This window comes from Dipodomys ordii, unplaced genomic scaffold, assembly GCF_000151885.1.
Source record: "Dipodomys ordii isolate 6190 unplaced genomic scaffold, Dord_2.0 Scaffold2, whole genome shotgun sequence".
NCBI lineage: Eukaryota > Metazoa > Chordata > Mammalia > Rodentia > Heteromyidae > Dipodomys > Dipodomys ordii.
The window spans coordinates 12,570,100-12,592,418 of record NW_012267218.1 but is presented as its reverse complement, the minus strand read 5'-3'; the positions used below and the strand labels follow the sequence as shown (position 1 = coordinate 12,592,418).

The following is a 22,319-nucleotide window of genomic DNA, read 5'->3' as shown; positions in this document are numbered from 1 at the left end:
CCAGGCCCAGCCCGTCGGAGTCGTCCAGCACGTACGCGCCGCCGGGCGCCAGCAGCGCGCACAGCAGCAGAGGCACCGCGGCGCGGCCCGCCGAACCCGCGGCGGCTGTCATGTCTTGGATTCGGCGTTGCCGGGAAGCCTCCCGTGGGCTCACAGCCATTGTGTGGGTCATATGACTCCAGCGCCTGGGGAGGCGGGTCAGGCCGCCGCCATGATGGAAAAGGGCAGGAGGTGGCTGACGCCCACGCCGCCATTTTGACTACGGGCCCCGTGTAGCCCGAGGATGTATGGGGAGGGGTGGAATCTGGTTTTTCCTTTAGTTGGGTTGCGAGTGATCGGGTTGACGTGGGCCTTCACGTGTACTCGGTTTCTAAGCCACCCCGCTGGTCTTCAGCTGATGGAACATGGAGCATGGTAGATAGCCCAGGTCCCCCTGAGGATCAGAGCCATGCGTGGCCCCACCATGACCTACTCCAGTCTTGGGGTGCACCCACCACGTGCCGCTGAACGGCAGAGCAAGACGAACTTCTCCCCACCACCTACTAGGCAATTATGACTAAGGCGGTTCACCTCTGGAGTTGAGGCTGTCCATTTGTAAAGGAGAGACCGATGCAGTGCATCATAGGCAGTCAAGTTTTGGTCATTCCTCGCTCAGAGTACCCAACACCACACAGTAAGTGACCATCTGTACCAGGGCAACATTGACAGCCACCCACTCAGGGGACCCCCCCACCCCCAGCAAAGGAGCAGAAGGCAGGACACATAAAGCTTTGAATGTACTTCTCTTTCCACATGTAAGGCCATTAGGAACAAAAAGATAAATGGATTATTCTTCTCTTTATGTTAGTCTGTATTTTTTGTTATTTAAAGTATGAATCTGTATAAATTTTTTAGTGTATGTTTTGGGGTTTTATAAGAATTTTTTTTTGTTGGTTTTGCTTTGGCGTTTTGGGTTGTTTGTGTTCTTGTTTGCTCTTTTGTTTTTGGTCTATAATCACCCAAACCCAGATCTAACGCAGCTGATTCCCCTTCAGCAAGTCCGCCTCCTTCATGAATAAAGGAGCCAGACCCTCCCTCTTTTACTATCAAGCAGCAAAAGTTTTCACAGTGACTATCTCTATCAGCCAGTTACTTGAATCTGCATCTTCAACTTGGAAAGGTCACCAATGTACTAGAAGCTGAGATGGAACCCTAACAGAATGGAGAGGAGGCAGCCACGCAGAAAACCCATCCGAGGCGACCTCAAGAGCCCAGCACAACAGAGTCAACAGTATCATCCCAGTCTGAAGGCCCAAGCAGGGTGACCTAGCTGTCTTTTGATCCTGACTCTAACCAATTCAATAATCCTGGTTCCAGTGCTTGATGCTGCTTCCTCAGTCCTGTGTCATCTCCTGAATGCTCACCAAGTCATTAATTTTCTGTCCAGGGTAACCACAGATAGTTTCTGTTGCCTACAGCAAAGAATCTTGAGACATTCACACCTACGTAGTTCTAACCACTCATTTGCTAATGAGATCATAGCAAAGAATTCTCAGCCTCTGTATGTGCATTCTCCCCACTTCAAAACCTATCAGTAATTGTTACTGAGTGGGTTTACTTGGAGGATGGAACTGCAAAGAAAGTTTGCGATCCTCCTCTATTGTACTTGTGAGATGTTCATTCCCCTTTGGATTCTCAATACCCATTAGGAGTCCACCAAGCTTCCAAGGACCTAGGCATAAAGAAACTGACAGTTTAAGAAATTTTGTGTGTGGGTCTGGTGTGAGTGGTGCTGGAGACAGAACCCAGAGTCTACACTTGCTAAGCAAGCAATCTCCCAGTGAGCTACAATCTCAGCCCTGAAGATCTTTTTTTAAATACCTAGTACAATCCTGTCCAACAGAAATATAATGCAAAATGCATAACCAATTTAAAATTTTCTAGTAACTACATTAAAGTAGGAAACATGTAGTTAACTTTTAGGTATATTTTATTTAACCACAAATATCTAAAACGTCATTTTACTGTATTCAACATGAACATTCATTTTGTGCTCTTCATATTTCTTTGAGTGTATTTTGTGCATATGAAACAGCTGAATTTGGATTAATTTGAATTGTTTTCAGTATGCAAAGATCACATGATTTCAGTGACAGATAAGTGTCTCTGTGATTTGCTGTAGCTGTATGTCAACATACCACAGACTGAATGGCATTTCTCACTGAAAGCTAGAAGTCCAAGAAGAGAGTATAAGTTTGGTGTCTCCTGAAGTCTCTCTCCTTAGTTTATAAATGTGCAGATAACTTTCTTCTGTGCAGATAACTGATGTCTCTTTGTATGTCCAATTTTCTTCTTTCTTAAGTTAATCTTTAATTGACAAATATCTTTAATTGGGTCATGCATGACCCAATAGCATATATACATTATGGATTGGCTAAATTGGGATACTTAACATAGGAATTGTCCCCCCTATTTTTGTAGTAAGAACACTTAAAAGTTTACTCTCAGTAATTTTCAGGAATACAATAACTTTTAGCCATCACCCTGCTATACAATAGTTCTCTTGAACTTAATTCTCCCACGTAACAAAGTTTGTATCTTTTGATCTTATCTCCCAAAAACATCTTTACCCCCAATTGCTGATAACCACAAATCTTAATTTCTACTTTTGTGTGTTCAACTCTTAAATTCTTCATATAACTGCAGCATTTGTCTTTCTGTGCCTTGTTTTTGATGTCCACCAGATTTGTCTATGTTATCACAGAGGGAAAATTTCCCTGACTTCTTACATCTAAATAGCATTCATTTATATATATATATATATATATATATATATATGTTCATCCAATGATATACTAATAGCTGTGGATATTGCAGCAATGTGTGTGGTGGTGCAAATATCTCTTTAACAAATTGTTAGAAATAGCATGGGATGTTGGAGTGTCACACAGGAATAAGGACACCAGCTGTAAAGGAACTTGACAAAGTAAAATTTACTTCTGCAGAAGCGTGCACTATCAACTAAAAATCTGTCAAGCCAACACACAGAACAGGGAGGGAACCTTTTTATCCCTAACCCAACAGACCCTGCCCCTCTGCTCTTATTGGCTGAGCTCGGGTTCACAATCTGCAAAAAAAAAGATGTGTCTTAATTAATAGGATGCAATTAAAATTCTAGGAGCTTCTAACAAGATGTTTTAATAAAGTACTCAGGAAAAGGATGTAACTAATATGTAATTAAGAAGAGCCAATCCACCTAGCCAAAGCAGAGCCCATGAGAAAAAGTTTTCTCAAGATTAACAAAAAGAAGCACACTACTTTGGCAGAAAAGAGTTTTTCTCACAAAGCTGATTCTACTTCATTTGGATACATTCCCAGTAGAAGTATTGCTGTATCATATGGCAGTTCCATTGTTAATTTGTTTTGAGAATTCCTTGTAGTTTTTCATATGGCTGTATCAATTTATATCTTCCCTCTCTTTGATAATAGCCATTCCATCAGACATGAAATCACATCTCAAAAAAATTGCAATTCTAATTTGCATGTCCCTGGTGACATGTGATGTTGATTATATGTATATGTATGTATAGATGTGTATATATGTATGTGTATATATAGATAGATGTTAGTCCCTTAGATATATGGTTATTTTCTCTCATTTTATAAGTTGTCTCTTTATTCTGTTGATAACTTCCATGAATAAGCATATGCTTTTTTTGGGGGGGGTGGTCAGTCATGGGGCTTGAACTCTGGGCCTGGGTGCTGTCCCTGAGCTCAAGGCTAGTGCTCAACCCCTTGAGCCACAGTGCCACTTCCAGTTTTCTAGGGCTTTATTCAAGATAAGAGTTTCACAGATTTTCCTGCTTGAGCTGGCTTTGAACTGGGATCCTCATATCTCAGCCTCTTGAGTAGCTAGGATTACAGGCATGAACCACCGGCACCCAGACACACATATGCGTTTTAGCTTTTTATTTAAGCTCCCATCTGCCTTGTTTCATTTCTCCTGTCTGTACATCTTTAAGATCATGGTCAGAAACATATTGTCCATTCCGTTGTCAGCAAATTTTTCCTCCAAGTCTTCTAGTAGTTATATAAGTTCAAGTATTTCATTTAAGTTTCACTTAATTTTAGATTTATCTTTATAAGGTATGAGAAAAGAGTTTAATTTTATGCATGTAAATACCCAGTTTCTTAATATTACTTATTCAAGACATTGTCCTTGTCATTGTATGCCCATAGTACTTTCGTCAAAAATCAACTGATAGGAAATGCAGCAACTTATTTCTGGGCACTCCAGTCTGCTATACTGGTCTCTGTGAGTTTCTATGTTAGTTTCAAGTCATTTTGATTATTACAAATTTGCAGTAGATTTTGAAGTAAGATAGTGTGATTCTTCAGGCTTTGTTCTCTTTGCTCAAGATTGCCTTTGCTGTTTAGAGTCTTTTGTGGTCCCATACACATTTTAGGATGTTTTTTAATGTCTGTGAAAAAAATGTTATCAGGATTTTGAGTGGCATTACATCTGTAGATAGTTTGGGGTGATTTGGACATTTTCACAAAGAAATAATATTTCAACCCACCAATAGGATATTTTTCATTTATTTATACCTTTAATAGTGTCATTAATGTTTCATAATTTTCCATGTTCAGTTCTTTCATCATTTGGTTTTACTTTATTCCTACATTTAAAGTTCATTTAGAATTTATTTGCTGCTATTGTAAATGGAATTATTCACTTAACCTTTTTGCAGATAGTTTATTGTTAGTACATAGATGCTGTATGGGTTTTTGTTGTTGCTTTTATGTTTTATTACTTTACTGAACTTATTTACTGGTTCTAACAGGTTTGTGGAGAATTTTTAGAGTTTCTTATATGGATGGCCATGTTATCTGCCAAAAGGGACAATTTAAGTCATCAATTCCAGTTGGATGCCTTTTATGTGTTTTTCTCTTGCCTCGTTGCTCTGGTCAGCACTGCACTACTATGTTGAATAGAACTGACAGTAGTAGGCATCTTTATTTTATTGCTGATTTTAAGGAGAAATTTTCAAATTTTTACCACTTACAGTGCTGCTGCTGTAGGCTTATTATATATGGCCTTTGTCATATTGAAGAACATTCATTCTACACCTAATTTATTGAATGTTTTATCACAAAAGAATGTGAATCTATCATATAAATTCCTACATCTCTTGGGGCAATAGAATGTGGCAGATTACATTCATAGATTTCTGTCTATCAAACTACATTTGTATTTCCAGAATAAATCTCACATGATCATAGTAAATGATCCTTTTAATTTCTTGTTGAATTTTATTTACTGCATTTTGTTGAGGATTTTCTTTTTTTATTCTTTTTTTTTTTTTTTGGTGGGTCGTGGGGCCTGAACTCTGGGCCTGGGCACTGTCCTTCAGCTCGTCAGCTCAAGGCTAGCACCCTACCACTTGAGATACAGTGCCACTTCCAGTTTTCTGAGTGGTTTATTAGAGATAAGAGTTTCACGGCCATTCCTGCCCGGGCTGGCTTTGAACCATGATCCTCAGATCTCAGCCTCCTGAGTATCTAGGATTACAGGTGTGAGTCACCGGCACCCAGCTTGCCTCAGACTTTTCTATTCCACTCGGTTGCTTCCAACTTTTGCAACTCTAAACCCACATAATGCTCTTTTCCCTTTTCCTAACTTCTGGTCAAGAATGTCCTCTCTATACAAAATGGTTCACTGAATGTGAGGGCTGGGTACAAAGAAATGAGGCTGAGAAGAATGTAGTATTTCAAAATCTCTCCTATTTAGATGCTTTCACAAGTGAAATTGCGCCAGACAGAGGATGTGGCCACACAAAGGACCGTTCATCAGCAGAACGGGACCCCAGCTCTGTCTGCCCTGTGGAGAAGTTGGAACCAGGCAGATCCACACTCTTTTCCTCTGTTCCTGTGTGCAGCCCAGTGCCCTGCTGATGACCAAAGTCTGATGCCTACTAGAAAACTGAATGGACAAGAAGATAGACTCCATAATGCCCATGATCTGAACAGCTGAAAATTAGTCTGGTCTTACCTTTAACCTGATCAGATGTCACTGGGCTTCTGAGCTCTGAAATGCCCATCTATTCATCAATGTTATAATTAAAAATTAAAAAAGAGATGTAGCACTACGAATTTTTTCTGGGCTACCCAAGAAGCCAATTTGAAACCAGCTGCTAGATTTCTTCTGGTGTGAAATTATCACATTTTTATAGTAGGTTAGTCATAATTTTTCTCCTGTTTAATAAAGGGAAGTTAAAGTTTAGTTGTATTTCTTGTGTTCTTTAACTACATCCTTTTTTTTTTGAACAGCAAAATACATAGGTATTTCCTATTAGTATAAAAATACTTTTTTTCCCTAAAAGCAGAAGTAGAGTCTATGTAGATAAAACAAGATGCTGTGTGAGTCATGAAACACCCATAAATAGAAACTACAGGGAAGCAGATGTGAAAAAAAACAAGTAAAAAATGAAAAGTTTGGATTGTAGTCATGAGTAAACTAAAGCCATTACTTTCATGTTTGTAAATGTTTAGAAGTTTTGTTACTAAACTTCCATATTGTGTATTAATTCTTCATCATTTCAATAATACCCTATTTGAATTTTAAGTTACTATATACTTTGCAAACTCTTGGGTATTTTACACTTCTTTTCTGCCATTACTGGTACTTGAACCCAAGACTCTCACACTCTCACTTGTCCTTTTTGCTCAAGTGGCACTCTACCACTTGAGCCATACTATGCTTCTGGCTGGGCTGGTTTTGAACTACAGTCCTCAGATCTCAACCTCTTTAGTAGCTAAGTTTACAGGCACAAGCCACCAGCACCTGGTTAAATGTGTTACATTTTATTCTTGTCAAGAAAGACCTACAAAAAAAAGTTTCAGGAGTGGGTAACAATGCCCAACAAGAAATGTACTCATTACCTTACTCATGTAAGCTAATGTACAGCGTCTTCACAATAAAATAAAATTTTTTAAAAAGTTCAGAAACGTTGATATTCTTCATACCCTGACTAACTCCAAAATGGAAAGATCTTGGTTATATCACAAGTTCTCCTTTCCTATCCCTGGGTAAAGCCAAACCACCAGTATCAACCTTTACTTTCTTTACAAACACACAGCCAATTAAGTCTAAAATTAAGCTTAAAATTTCCATCCCAATGGGCTGGGAAGGTGGCTCAGTGGTAGAGCGCTTGCCTTGCATGCATGAGGCCCTGGGTTTGATTCCTCACCACCACATATGCAGGGGGGAAAAAAGCCAGAAGTGGTGCTGTGGCTGAAGTGGTAGAGTGCTAGCCTTGAGCTGAAGAGCTGCAGGACAGCACCCAGGCCGAGTTCAGACCCCACGACTGGACCCCCCAAAAAAAACAAAAAATCCATCCCAAGTCAATTCCTGCCTTGTAAAGTAATAGTCTACCCTCAATTTAAATAAAAATTTGTGATGACACATTTGAAGACTAATGTCTACCTTTTTACATTTCAAAAGTATGAAGTTCTAGGTGCTCATTTCACTTTGTATTAAACCACTTATAGACCTAGCAATAAATTTTAACTTGTCAAATCACTGCAAGAGTTTTTTAAAATACCTATATTATTCTCAAGTGAAATTTCAAGGTTCATACAATTATTTGCCTAATCCAACTTGTTCAACGGGCTTTAGGGCAAAATAAAAGAGAAAATGGTTCTCCAATATTATATAGCTGAGCCAAATAATCCCTCAAAAGGAAAAACCATAGGACTACAAAGTTGGTCACCTTAACCTCCTCCAAACTCCATTCTCATACTGCTATTAAACCACACAATATCCACTATAAATCACCCAACCCCCATTCTTCCTCTTATGTCTTGTTGCCAGGAAATTGATCACCTTGACTTCATCTACAATATCCTGCCCTATCTCACATATCCAAGCAAACTCATCTTACTCTACTTGTACATTACATTTTTTAGAGTCCTTATCTGCATTTCCATTGCATCCTGCTTATAATTGAATAGCCCTCCTTCACTTGATAGTTTCCTCTTTGAGTAATAGCCAAGTCCTATCCATTTCCCTCTATAATGTCCTGATGATCTGATAGACAATGATTGAGTCTAGAGTCTGTTAAGAAAAACATGTCTAATGTATTTGTAATAAAGATGTAAAGAGAAAAAGGACATAAAAAGTACTGCAGTAAATGACCAATTAAAAGGGTTACAAATAATTTAAGAGACTCCCTTTCCTTCAAACTTGGTCAGTGTGAGGCTTCTCACGAAGGTTCAGCTTCCTCCTTGGTTCGTGACGAAGTGTGAGTGCAATTTCCTGCCCCCTTCACAATGCTGGTTTCTTTTCTTGATGCAAGCCGATTTATCAGGCTCCCCGGTCAACAAAACCATCACTCCAAGAAACAAGTAAGTAGAAGATTAGAAACATTCAATAAGGCTTAAAAGTGGAGAGACTTCTTTGCCATGCTTATGGTTGCTAACATACCCATGTGGAAACTAGAATTGAAGAGAATGATCATGGCATCTTCGCTGGTTTAGGCTGTGTAAGTGTTGAAATACCGCGCCTGATGAGAAAGGAAAAGAAATGAGGAAGACACATGGTTTCCTCCACTTTGTCAGTGGTAAAAGGATGTCAAAATTTAAATTTAGAGCGAGTTAGGTAAAACTATGGATATACAAAAGGAGGATGCTTGTCCTCCACATCCTTCTCAGGAAATGGTATATTGGCAAGCTGCGTGATTTAGGAAGAAATCAACCATCTCTTAGCTACAAATCTCTCTAGCACTGTTTTGCTCTTCGGTACAATAATCTACAAAAATAATTTTTATACCTATCAAGAAATGTAAAATTGGAAATGATGTTTCCAATATCAATAAGTACTGATTGTGATCATAAGTTTCTAAGCCACTATCACAATGTCTGAAACAGAGAGGCTTGATAAGTAGCTAATAAACTGGTAAATGAAAGCATTTTTCTTTTTTAGAACAGTATAGGAAGGCCATTTCTATGTGTCATCAGTGATTTGTATTATTTTTTAGAGCTGGCTAAGATTAGAGATGCTTTAAGATACTATAGAATATCTTTGATGGAGGACATTCGGTTAATAAAAATTACAAGAAGCATAGAAAGGATCCAAATTTCTTAGTGCTGGTTTTAAATACATTTTTTATTAAAATTTGATTAAAGTCACCAAAGTGATATTTGAAAAGATAGCATGTATAATAGGAGTTGTTACCTGTTCCTCTGAATTTTAAGATCCATGCCCATTAAATTATGGAGTATTATATATAACCAGTAGTATCAGTGTAAGGTGTTACTACAGAAATCACACTGAGTGCTCTGCCCAAATGGTCAAAGATAAGCTCCTTCCAGGAAATGTAGCAGACAGCCACAGAACAACACATTACTGACTGTCATTGACTCAACAGGAACCACTACTATATGGTAAAAGTTTTCCCTGTGCTGGATTCTTTGCTGTGTGGGTCGTCTTCTTTAACCTCCACATCAACCCTATGACGTGGGTGCTAACCTACACGTTTGGAAACTGGAACTGAAGAGAAGAAACATACGGGTCATAGATCCTTCAGTAGCTATTGAGAGCCTTTATCATTGTTGACAGAATGCAGGCTCATAATCGCAAGCTTCTACTGACCCTGTGATGCAACAGCCAGGACCCTGCTTCACCAAACCATTCAGTCCGTGGTGGTTTTGGGCAAGGCAAGAGATGATCTCAGCAGCTAAAGAAATTCATTCCACTGAGAACTTTAAACATCCTTCCTAAAATCATTTTTCTCTCTTACTTTGTTAGCGATTTTAAAAAGCACACATAGTGCATAACACGGGCAAAGGAGGAAGTGGCACCTGCTTGTTCATTCTCTCGGGACACTGTCGCTGTTCAGTGTTGTCTCTAGCTGCATAGGCCTTGTTGTAGAGGTGATGTTGAGCATTTATGAGAGGAGTCCATCCATCCTCAGAAGCTTTCTTAATCCGTTGTGTATCTCACACTTTGCCATAGCATTCTTTACCTGTTTTGTTACAGCCTTTAGATGAGATGTTGCTTTTTATTTATTTTTGAAATTGTCTTTATGTAGTTGTACAAAGGATTTCAATTCAACATATCAGCTGATGAGTAAAATATCTTTTTATTATTCTCCTCTATCTCTCCCAACCCCATCCATCCCCTCAATTTTCCTAGCTCCATTATCTATATATCTATGGATATAGATATATAGATATAGATACATTGAATATTGTGACTGAATTCTCCACCCTTTCTCTCTTTATTCATCCACCCCTTCTCCTTGATTTCACTTCTGAGCCTCAAATTACAGCTTCCTGTTATGCATTTTGTTACATTGTAATAACAACTTGTTTAAAGGAGTTAGGCCATTGGAATACTCCCTGCATTTACCATACTTCAGTTAATGTTTGTATTATAAATGCATATAAACCTGTATATGTTTGCATCTATATTTATAAATGAGATCTAACTTTTACCCATAAAAAAACTTACCCTTTGTGTTAAATCAAGAATGGGAGCACATTTTCTCAGTAGTGATTTGTATGAAAATGTCTAGTTTTTTTTTCCCCTCTGGTCCTTACAATTTAGTTCTATTTGGGAATAATCCTAGGATGACATAATTTCTTAGCAACTTGAAAATAGTAATCTTCTGCCTTCTGCTGTTGATAGACTTTTATCACTTTTTTTTCTTTTGTAGGCAATCCATCATTTCCAAGTCTTTTTTTGCTTAGTTTCTGTTTGGTTGTAAATATGTCTTTAGATTTCTATTTTAATTTGCCGTTAATCCCATCTAGGACTGACGGGCTTCATAAATGTAAGGATTTATGAATCCCTCTGAGGCAGACACAGCCTCCACCCACTGCTTAGTTTGGAGATGGACTCTAGTGGACTTCTCTGAGTTTTTAGAATTATAGTCATGAGTCAAGTGCACCCAGCTAAGTGCACTTTTGACATGAAATCTGAGCTTGGCTTTCTCATATAGTAAACATTGATATTTGGTTATTTCTTTAATTCTATTTTGTAGCACACCAAGTCTTTCCTCAGTTGGAACTAATCTGTTTATTTCAAAAGCATTTATTGCATTTTTTTACTTCTAGAAAGTATATGTTAATATTTTTAAATATGCATGATCACTTTTTTATATGCTCTTGCTCCTTCCTCTTCTGCTCACATTCCCTATTCTTTTTCTTTAAACATACTAAGCACACTTATTTTGTGTTCCATATCTACTATATTTAATCTCAAAATCTATCTGGATCTAGTTTTTTTTTAATTTCTTTTTTTTTAAGATTTTTTTTGGGTGCAGTCGTGGGGCCTGAACTCTGGGTCTGGGCGCTGTCCCTCAGCTCTTCAGCTCAAGGCTAGCGCTCTACCACTTGAGCCACAGCGCCACTTCCGGCTTTTTTCTTTTTGCTTATGTGATGCTGAGGAATTGAACCCAGGGCCTCAGGCATGCAAGGCAAGCGCTCTACCACTGAGCCACCTTCCCAGCCCTTTTTTAATTTCTTATTTCTACTCAAGCTCCCATGTTGTATTCTCTCTCCCTCTCTCTCTCCTTCTCTCCCTCCCTCCCTCTCTCCTCTCTCTCTCTCTTTTAAGAAAGTCATACTTCTTGGGATTCTTGGCAACCTAAGCTGAGGAATGCTTGCTGAAGGGAAAATTTGTATTTCTTTCTTCCAGGTGCATAGAATTCACTTGCTTTAGGCAATAAACATATCTTTGGTAAATGTATCTCTGTAATCATTAAATAAATTATTTAATGATTAAATTTAACTAATAGATTTAATTATATGATGATTTAATAATTAAATCATTTGCTTAGTTGGGTTTTCTGAGTTGACTTTTATATGAGGGGAGAAGTAAAGTCATACTTCTAAGCAAGGCATATGTACTCTATCTGCATATCAAATAGATATTGTTTCTTTGCCAAGATGCTTTGCATCCTAACCCATACAATCTTTTAGCTCCAGTTTTTTACTTTATAGTTGTAATATTTATGCAGATGAATGCATGTACTCTTTGTATATTTTGGTCATCATATATAAATGGAGTATATTCGTGCTAAACATACAACTTGATAAATTTCAGCAAGCAGAGCATACTCAGAATAGCTTCATATGATTTCCTTCACTCGGCTTTACATCTGTGAGCTTCTAAACAGGTCAGTGCATGTGGCAATAATGTGTTCATTTTCACTGATGCATAGAGTTCACTTACATTCATATACCACAATTATCTTTGCTACTGCTAAGGGGCATTAGAGATAGCAGATACTGCAAATAGTGCTACTGTGGACATTCTGATTCTGGTATGTGTTGTTTAACAAACATATGTAAATATTTTTAGAAAGCATATACCTAGAAGTAAAATTGTTATATGATATGCATTAGCATAAATACTTTCCCAATCAACAGTATCTCTGAGCCCCAGTAGTCTGCATTTTTACCAACATTTGGTTTTTTTTGCCTTTCCTCCATTTTAGGTCTTCTGGGGTGTGTGATGGTATTTCATTGTGGTTGTGCATTTCCTTGATGACTAATGAAGTCGAGCACATTCGTTTCCTTGAAGTGGGCAAAACTATGTAAGGAACTGGCTAACTTTTCTCTGCTGTCTGCTAACATCTGTCGAGATTTTATGTTATCTTCTGATTTGCCTCTTCCTAGGAGACAGAAGATCCTGAATCCCAGTGTGTATGTGATAGCAAATGACCCCTTCCTACCTGTATAGATCCAACTTTGTGCCTCAGTTCTGTGATCCAGAAGTTCCCTTTCCTGTAGGCCAGCCAAGTGCCTCCTGAATGAGCACAGCTTTTCTGCTTATCCCCTTCATCTAACACTTCCTTTTTCCATCACACTTCTTTTCTTCTTTAGAAAGTGGTCTTTCACTTTAAAAGGCTCTCACACCTTATTCATAACTCTGGGTGCAATAACATTAGAAGGTCTAAAGACCTTCTAGTTCTCTATTTTGTTTTAAGAATGAACTAGATTCTGGACATAGTTCTCATGTTCTGTGCAGGCAGGTCTTCTGTGCTTGGAGTTCAACAGAACTTAAAGGGAGCAGTTCTGATGCCCTGCCTCATGCTCTTACCAATTTTTTCCTTGAAGATCCCTACTCGATAAACCACCTACCTCATGAGGAGGCCCCACTTGAATTTTCTACCTTAACTGCTAGAATAGCTTTGCCTGATGAGAAATATCCTCTCTAATCCAACATCCAGGGGGAAATTCTTCTTTGAGTTAGGTGAAATATCTCATCTTGATTTTTATTTACTGAAGTCAACTAAGTAATTTTCTCCACTTTACATACCTTTATTGTAACTTAAAACATTTTCAACAATTTAATAAATAAAACACTGCTCCAAAATCTTAATTGTTATGAGATTCTGTGTCTTGAAAACATCTAACCTATTCTAGCTCATCTCTCATTACAGAAACAAAGACATCTTAAAATGTTGTGTCAAACTCTGAAGATAAAGCCTTACCTGTTCATATTTACATGAATTTCCCAATCTCCTGTGAGACTGAAGGAGAGAAATTGGCCCAATTCTCTATGGAAGCTAAGGGGTACCCCAGCTGACCCTGGCGATTTGTCAGCATTCAGTGACAACGAACATGCAGAATCCTGCTCATTGAATTCACTTTAGCCAACCGCCCAGAGCCTGGATTGTCACATCCACAAGATTGATTTGGAGAAAACTTCCCTTTGCCCACCCTTTAAAAGTGTTGATGAATTGACTAGAACATTAGAAACCAAAAGAAAATTGAATAATAAAAAAAAGAAATCTCAGTAAATCAGAAATTGAGGTTGTCAAATGATAACAAGGTAAGCCTTGCTTTCCTGGGTACCTTCTAAGAACTAATGTAAATTGCCACCACAAAAAGAAGCCATGAACAGCACGTGTGTTGAAGAGCAACATGAACTAGATCACTATTTGTTCCCAATTGTTTACACATTTGTGATTATAGTTGGCATTCCTGCCAATATTGGGTCTCTCGGTGTGTCTTTCCTGCAGGCAAAGAAGGCAAATGAACTAGGAATTTACCTCTTCAGTTTATCACTGTCAGATTTGCTCTATGCATTAACTCTGCCTCTGTGGATTGATTATACTTGGAATAAAGACAACTGGACTTTCTCCCCTGCCCTGTGCAAAGGCAGTGCCTTTTTGATGTACTTGAATTTCTACAGCAGCACGGCTTTTCTCACCTGCATCGCCATCGATCGTTACTTAGCAGTCGTCTACCCTCTGAAGTTTACTTTTCTACGGACAAGAAGGTTCGCCTTCATGGTCAGCCTGTCTGTCTGGATATTAGAGTCCATCTTTAATGCAGTCATTTTATGGAAAGATGAGACAAGTGTTGAATATTGCGATGCCGAGAAGTCTAACTTCACTTTATGTTATGACAAATATCCATTGGAGAAGTGGCAGATCAACCTCAACCTGTTCAGGACATGCACGGGGTATGTAATACCTTTGGCTACCATCATGGTTTGCAACCAGAAAGTCTACCAAGCTGTGCGGCACAATCAAGCCACAGAAAACAGTGAAAAAGTAAGAATCATAAAACTGCTCATTAGCATCACACTGACCTTTGTCCTGTGCTTTACTCCCTTTCATGTGATGGTGCTGATTCGCTGCATTTTGGAACGGGAAGTGAATTTTGATGACCACAAGTCTGGAAAGCAGACTTTTACAATGTACAGAATCACTGTAGCATTAACTAGTTTAAACTGTGTTGCTGATCCAATCCTGTACTGTTTTGTCACAGAGACAGGAAGATCAGATATGTGGAATATCTTAAAGTCCTGTGCTTGTAGACATAGTAGAGCACAAAGACAAAGGAAACACACGCTTTCTACATCTACAAGAGATACCATGCAATTAGAAGTCCTAGAATAGAATAAAGGATTTTGAGGGATGGGAGAGATTAAGGGTGTGTGGTGTGATGTAATCAAAATCCCATGTTGAAAAGGATTAGGTGTTCTAAGTCAATGTTTCAGTCTTGTTCAATGGAAATATTTGTAATGTATATTGTACAGTTCTTTCACTTATTAATGAGGTAGATGAAGCAAAATTTAGTATTTTCTTAGTGGCTTTGAATCAGTGCCATTAATGTTATCCATCATTGAATCTGTGGTACAATTCTTCCGAGCTAGTAAGCTGTATAGGACTGTTCATTTTTAAATCAGTAGCATCTCTGGTTTTATGATGTTTCTTGCTTTCTCTTTATGGTTAGCTTCTGTATTTCAGGTTGTCACCTATCAGTTCTATCACTGATATTTATCTGTGTCCAGAAACCTGAGTTACTAAATACTGCTTCTAATATTATCATTCACTAATGTTTATTGAACCTACTCCTCATACAAAGGGTTACATTAACAACAGGGTTTACAAAAGGCATTGTCTCTGGTACCTTCATGAAGTTTCCATTCATTCAGAACCTTTGCCACCAAGCTTGGGAGATTTCTATATAAGATGAAAAAGTGAATAAGATCTGAGCTTTTTTTGGGTTTTAAATTATAGTTGAGTATATGAAAGTTGAAATTATCAGACTTATATTCAGATAAATAGTGATAGCAAAATTTATATTCAGAGGTTTAATTTTGAACGTAGAGAAGTTGGGAAGTGTAAGTACACTATTTGTTTCTTCATTGTAGAAATTGTCCAGCCTCATTAAGTAAGAACCAGATAAACATTTTTCTTAAGATTTTTATCCTAATCTTTCCTCTTTTTCCTTCCATTTCACCTCTTTCTTATCCTTTTAACTCCTCCACAAATGATCAGATAACAAATATCTTGATGCTGACTGGTGTGCTCCTGAGAACCCTGATAAGAAGAAACATTAATATCCTTTCACTAGTGAAAAATCAGTTCATGAATAAATGATAGTAATTTTCCACTTAGGAAAATTTCCACTTAGGTCTTCTGGGACAATGTGTATATAATAAAAAGCCACCTTGCTTTGGTACATTCTTTATTCTTCACATGCTGTTGTTCATGACGTCTTTAGAAAATTAATAAGCTGTCTACATTCTGAGACATACCCACACAACACTTAGGTACTAGAGATATAGCATGCAACTGCAGCGTAATTAAAATAATATGAGCTATTTGATTAATTACTGGTAAATTATTGGCAGTATGTAAGTTGAATATGCTTAAAGGTAAAAGATTCAGAAACGACTGGGCCCACATATGGAAAGTCAAATTAAGAGCACGACCCCAGGATGCACCACTGGCTGAAACAGAAGATAGATCTTGAGGCCAAGAATCCTGAATTCCCTCCAGAAATGACTTTTTAAGAATATGATTAACAAAAACATATGCATGAAGAGTTGTTCAGTATAACTGCTAGACTTGTCAGGGAGTTATTTTTTTAACCAACACCTCTGGGAATATAATTAATAATATAGATAATAATAAGCTGATTCAATTGTTTTGATTGGCTATGAAAACAGACATGGCCAGTACAAATCTGGGCCACTTTAACACCCATGTTCTCATTCATCAGTGAAAGCAGCAAAACATTGATTTAGTTGTTATAGGATTAGTGTCCAATTGAGTCAGTCACCAAAACTTCTAGCAACCTGTCTTTTCTCTCAGAATAGAGTCAGTCATGGAAGAACTAATATGACAGGATACCTATAGCGCTCAGGACAAAACATGGTAGGCATATCTAAAATGACTAACATTGGACAGTTAGCTCTTTCATTATAAAAAAAACTTTTTAGATTCTTCATTAAAATGTCCTTTTATGAAGAAAGAAGGACCAATGGAGACAGGAATGGTGGGTGACCATAGTCATAATGGTACATGTACAGCCAAGTAATGGAACCAGGTAATTTGAGGAAATGGGGGTGGGAAGCTGGAGATAGAAAGGGTAATAATGATCAAGAGATATCATATTCATAATTGATGTGTTGAAATGAAGCCCCTTTACACAACAAATTAAAAATTATAAAAAATAAATTTAAATTAATAAATTCCAGTTCCAATGATCATACACTGGGGTGACAGATGAAAAGGTGTCCATGCATTTTCATCTCATAATCTTTTAATAACATGGAACAATGACTAATTTAAATGGACAGTAATAACATGAACAAGGAATAATTTTAATGGACAGGCATGATTAAACCCAAGATGTCTCCTCTACCCTTGCTTTTATAGTGCCACATTGTTCTGGGGCTAGTTTAAAGGAACAGATCAAAAAGGTACATCCTGTGTGGTAGATAACAGGGTATCAGGAAGCAGTAAGATAAGAAGCTTCAGTAACAAATCCAGAACACCAGGAATCGGTAAAATATACACAGGCACTCATTCCTGTCTTTTGACAGGATTACTGCAGAAGGTCAGACACACTCTGCCAAAGCCATCCCACAACCAGAAGTTTTCAACTGGCCTCATTCATTCTCCATGCATTCATCCACGGTTTCCACAGTGCCTTAGGGTTCCCCAAAATAAGTAAATAAATAGATAGCCCCCTGAAACAGAAGGTATTTCTGGAAGAGAAAACACCTTCTAGCTGTAATATGCGGAATCTTGGTGTGAGAAGACCTAAATTGGAGCAGCGGGCCCTTCACTTTAGTAGCAGTTTGAAGATGTTTCATGATTTTTCTCATGGCTCAGTTTCTGTAAACTGCAGGATACCTGCTTCTGTAACCAGTTGATGTACAAAGGCTTTGTGCCTGTGGTGAGCTGTCTCAGTATTACTTAATTATCTTCATCAGCATGTTGGACAGCTGCCCAAGAGACAGGAACTATGAGAAGCTGGCCCAGGACATTATTTTGAGTGACTCCTTCCAGAAGGTTAACTACATCCATTCAAGTTACTCAAGGACTTTCATGGTTTGCGGTGCTGTGGGTCTCTCTTCAGTAGCATCTGCTCTGAGAGGAGACACACTGTGAACTTCAGCACATGGATAAACATCCACTTGGATGTTTATCACGACATGGCGATTCATATTTTAAAAAAGAATGTTTTAAAACATATTTGACTATGAATTTTGTTATTCAGAATGTAACAAATGCTAATTATACAGACAATCCAGGAAGACATTAAATATAGATTTTTAAAACTCTAGTTTTCTTACCTTGTCTGGGAAATATTTATGGATGAAGGGGAATTTAAAAGACATTAAAAAAAAACAACTTTTTCTGTCTAAATTAGATCATATTATCCCTGGGATCATCTGAAGTAAATCTATTTACCCAAAATTATTTATTCCTTTTATTTTCTTTTTCCAGTTAAACTGACGGATGTTTTTCTCCAGGACATTATCTATTCTTTAAAGGAATGATTAGATAAGTAATTGCTTACCATTTGCCTGTTGTCACTGTGTTAACTCAGTTCACTTATTTTTAGCTTGGTGGTTTTGATTTTAAAATAGTGTCTGATAGAGAGGATGTAGCCATTTCTTTTTACAGCACTTTCATCTTCTTCAATGCTGCTTTCTACCCAGTAACCACAGTCACAATTCTGCCATCCATGCGTGGGGCCCTGTTCTTTTCTGGTAAAACCCATCCCATCCACTAGTTGCTATGGCAACACAACTTCCACTGTAACATCCTGACCCAAGCAGGCTTTTGTGACAATAGACTTCTTTGTCTATCAGGTGCCCATGTCAGGAAATCAGAAGGTTTTCTCAAATGGAAACAAGCAAACATAACATACACTCACAATTTGCCTCAACACACTCTCTCTGTGTCTCTCCTCTCTCTCTCTCTCTCTCTCTCTCTCTCACACACACACACACACACACACACACACACACACACACACATTCCTTTAAATCTCTGTGCCCTTTGAGCACATGCCTGGAATGTTTTGTAAGGTATCAACAATTATTAACTAGAATAGAGATTACCTTCTTGGTATTTAAAATAATGCACCATCTGATTTTATTTATTGTTACCAACAAATAATTCTTTGGAAGAATTTTTCCAATAGTGGGCTTTGAACTCAGGGCTTTGAGCCTTCCAGGCAAGTGCCCTACTACTTGAGCCACACCCTCAGCCCCTTTTGCTTTAGTTCTTCAGATAATGGCTTCTGTTTTTGCCTAGGCTGGCTTCAGACCAAGATATTCTTATCTATATTTCCTGCACAGCTATAGCTATAGACATGTACCACCACCCTGTGTGGCTTGTTGGTGAAGATAAAGGCCTAGATTTAGGCCAGGTTGGCCTAAATCTGCATTCCTCCTAATCTCCAACTCCTTAGTAGCTCAGATTACAGGTGCTCACTACCTTTTCTGGCCCTGAGTGGAGGACATTCTTGAGAGTCTTTTCCCATCTCTCATTCTTTGTTTCTGGAAGGGGCTGCTAGAGGAGTTGTGGTAAGAAGACTCCTATCTACTTTGTATCATTATTGTGTTATTCTAGGAAAAATTATCTCAGATCAAGATTGTTTACATTTATTAGATAGACACCTGGGGGAGGCTAATGAATATTCAATTATAAGAAAGCAAAAGCATTGTCCAAACAGGTTTTCATTCATATTTTAAGTGCTTGATCCAATTCAAGTAGAAAAGATACTTGAGCACTATTGGCTCTTACCTTCCGGCATTTCAAACAACTTAATGATGGAGCACATTGACATTAGGTGTGTGTTCTTGGTTACTTTAGTTGGATGCACCTGGCTTAAAGAACTAGCCTAACAAAGGCAAAAGTAGGTCAAAGTTGGGATAAAAAAATGATGTGGGATAGAGATTGTCTTTTTCTACTCCAGAGATCCTATTTTTGCTAGATAACTTGTAGTTGACCACATATATATGTATATAGGCATATGTATGCATGTATACAAATATATACATATATATAAATATATGTATACACAAACACAATAATAATAATAATATGCCGATGTCCTGGCTGAAGCCACTAGGTGGCAATCATGTCCTGTCACAGAACCTTGTTCATTACTCTCAGAAGAGCCAAGAGTGGCTGTTGGTGTAGCTCTCCCCAGTGCCACCGCCCCCCCCCCCCAAAAAAAAAGAACTGGAAATTAAAGGCAGGGGAAGGCAGAAATTCCCTAGCATCATTAATTGGTCTACCTTCATAGAAGCTCAGCCATTGTCATCGCTTTAAGCTTTAAATTTCAATCCAGAATTTCTTTCTGCAAGCTAGATAAAACTCAGTTCACACAAATGCAGGCTATATTGCATAATTTCTGCAGGATTGTGGAACTAGCTTGAGGACTTGGCTTTATTTAATTGTCTTACCCATTTGAGAAAGTATATATGAAAGTACCTTTCATATAAACAAAACTACTTAAGAGTCAAGCTAATATATAAGATATTTTCTTTAAAGCTGTAAGCAATATATGAAAATATATGAAAAGTTCAAAATATGAAAAAAGTTTCAATATATGAAAAGTTTTCATTTTCAAATTTATTATTGTTTGCTCTTAGCACCAATGAAAATTACACATTATTTTTTACTAATTTTAATTTGTTCTTTCTCAAAGAATCGTAATATAATCATGTTCTAATTTGACATCATTTATATCCTAAACATAATGTCTTGTAAACTACTTCTTTTTTGCTTATAATTTTCTGAAGTTTTTTATGAATCACCAGGGGGTATTTGCACATTTAAAAACTAGGTTTCAATTCCCCAAATAATGTTGAAATTAGAGATTCCAAAAGCAAACCATATGGATACAACAAGTAGAGGAATGAGCTAGAGAAGTCTCAGGATTATTCAGAACAATCTAGGATAAAATTATAGATTGATGTCTGGGAAATAATGTGCTCAGTTTCAAGTCCAATACAAACAAGAAATTTTATAATGGCTTGACTAATCAGCACTATGGAAATGTTAAACTTGAGTTCTCAGCATTTCTTTGAAACTTCTTGTATATTTGATTGAACTTGTAAACATCCTGAGAGAGTATTCTTTGCAGAGTTACCCTAAAATTTCTGGCCCTGCCTTAATATCTATCCATGCTCAAAAATGATTTAACTTGGAAATTTCACTGGACATTTATAATTTGTAAAATTTTATAAATTTTTGTTCTGACTCCCAAAAGGACTGTTCTTAAGTATATTCTCACTACTAAGCATAATTATTTGTCAAATGAATAAATAGCATATTAATGGAACCAGTTGAGGATGAGCCATTTTTAACCACTTCAGGGTTCAGTTTCAGAAACCCTTATTTGTATTTCGCATTGAAATTTTTTAAAGATTATATGGGATTTACAGAAAAAAAGTCCCTTTGGAGTATCTTGATTAGTAGCTTTTACATTTGATAAAGTAGAAGTAGTAGAAACAGTTATTATCAATGAATTATTTCTATCATAACTTGGTAGTAAGAGAAATTCTGAAGATGATTTCCACCTGCCATTTCTTACTCTTAGAAATGTTTTTAAGGATATTTTTCCCTCATTGTCACAAATTGACCTAATTTGTTATATGCATCTATCTCTGATGACATAACACTACAACAAATACTGCATTTTCTTTGCCAACTTAATTTCAACTCCCAGCTCATAGGCAAAGTCACCACACTACAGGAAATTCCAGCTCAGTCGTTACTGAGTTGCCTTCTCCCTCATAACTGGGGAGATTTACGTGATGCTAAACAAAAAATAATGGCAGAAGAGTTTTTTTTAATTTTTTGTCGGTCGTGGGGCTTGAACTCTGGGCCTGGGTGCTGTCCCTCAGCTCTTCAGCTCAAGGCGAGCGCTATACCACTTAAGCCACAGCGCCACTTCTGTGGCAGAAGAGTTTTAATGTATGGTTTCTAACAATCACCAATGGCAGTCCCATTGCCTAGGTTTACAGTGGCCCCTTGAATCTGGGTGGTTCTATGTTGCCTTTCTAAACACCACAGGGAGCTCACTGACAAGTCTGAGAAGTGACACCGAATCCTGTGTATCAGGCACAAATTCTTTAAAAATATTCCTATGCCTTCCAGAGCTGCGTCTTTTTTGGTGATGCCTAACTTCCACATGCAGATGGTTGTTGGTCTCAGGAATGGAGTAAGTAAATTCGCAGCTAAATGAAAGGAATCAAGGCATACTAGTCTCCTGGCCATGAGGACTGATGTACACATGTGATCTGACTGGTATAGCGGCTGGAACAAAGGCTCTTCCTTTGGCCCACAGTGGTGTGATCTGCAGAGGGGATGTGCTTTTCAGCCGTGACCCTTATGTTATCATGAACTCAACAGTGCAGGAAGAAGAACTCTATGAAGTATAGGACACTGGTGCCACTTCCTAATGATAGAACGAACTGCTATATTCCCTGCCACATGAACCAAAACCTCATTATTTAATTCAGCCTGGGTCAGATTTGTTTGTTTGGTTGTTTTTTTTGT

At 37.8% G+C, this 22,319-nt stretch overlaps 2 protein-coding genes across 3 annotated transcripts in view; one reads left to right on the top strand and one right to left on the bottom strand.

Moving 5' to 3' along the window:
* Positions 1-804, bottom strand: part of Galc (galactosylceramidase) — a 37,126-nt gene extending 36,322 nt beyond the window's left edge. Inside the window, exon 1 of the mRNA XM_013013394.1 lies at positions 7-804. Within this exon, the coding sequence (XP_012868848.1) occupies positions 7-172 (166 nt within the window). The 5' untranslated portion in view covers positions 173-804. The remainder of the gene's footprint in view (positions 1-6) is intronic.
* Positions 805-8,306: 7,502 nt separating this feature from the next.
* Positions 8,307-15,982, top strand: Gpr65 (G protein-coupled receptor 65). Of its 2 annotated transcripts, none has more exons than XM_013017080.1 (2): positions 8,307-8,385; positions 13,431-15,982. In XM_013017080.1, the coding sequence occupies exon 2, from the start codon at positions 13,887-13,889 to the stop codon at positions 14,895-14,897; it is 1,011 nt and encodes a 336-aa protein (XP_012872534.1). In that variant the 5' UTR covers positions 8,307-8,385; positions 13,431-13,886; the 3' UTR covers positions 14,898-15,982. The 2 variants fall into 2 exon arrangements, with proteins under 2 accessions (XP_012872534.1, XP_012872543.1); XM_013017089.1 differs by lacking the exon at positions 8,307-8,385 and adding an exon at positions 9,357-9,423.
* The last annotated feature ends 6,337 nt before the right edge of the window (positions 15,983-22,319 follow it).

Bases quoted from the DNA above. Each gene is read 5' to 3' on its own strand.
- Gpr65 (XM_013017080.1), top strand. From the start codon at position 13,887: ATGAACAGCACGTGTGTTGAAGAGCAACATGAACTAGATCACTATTTG.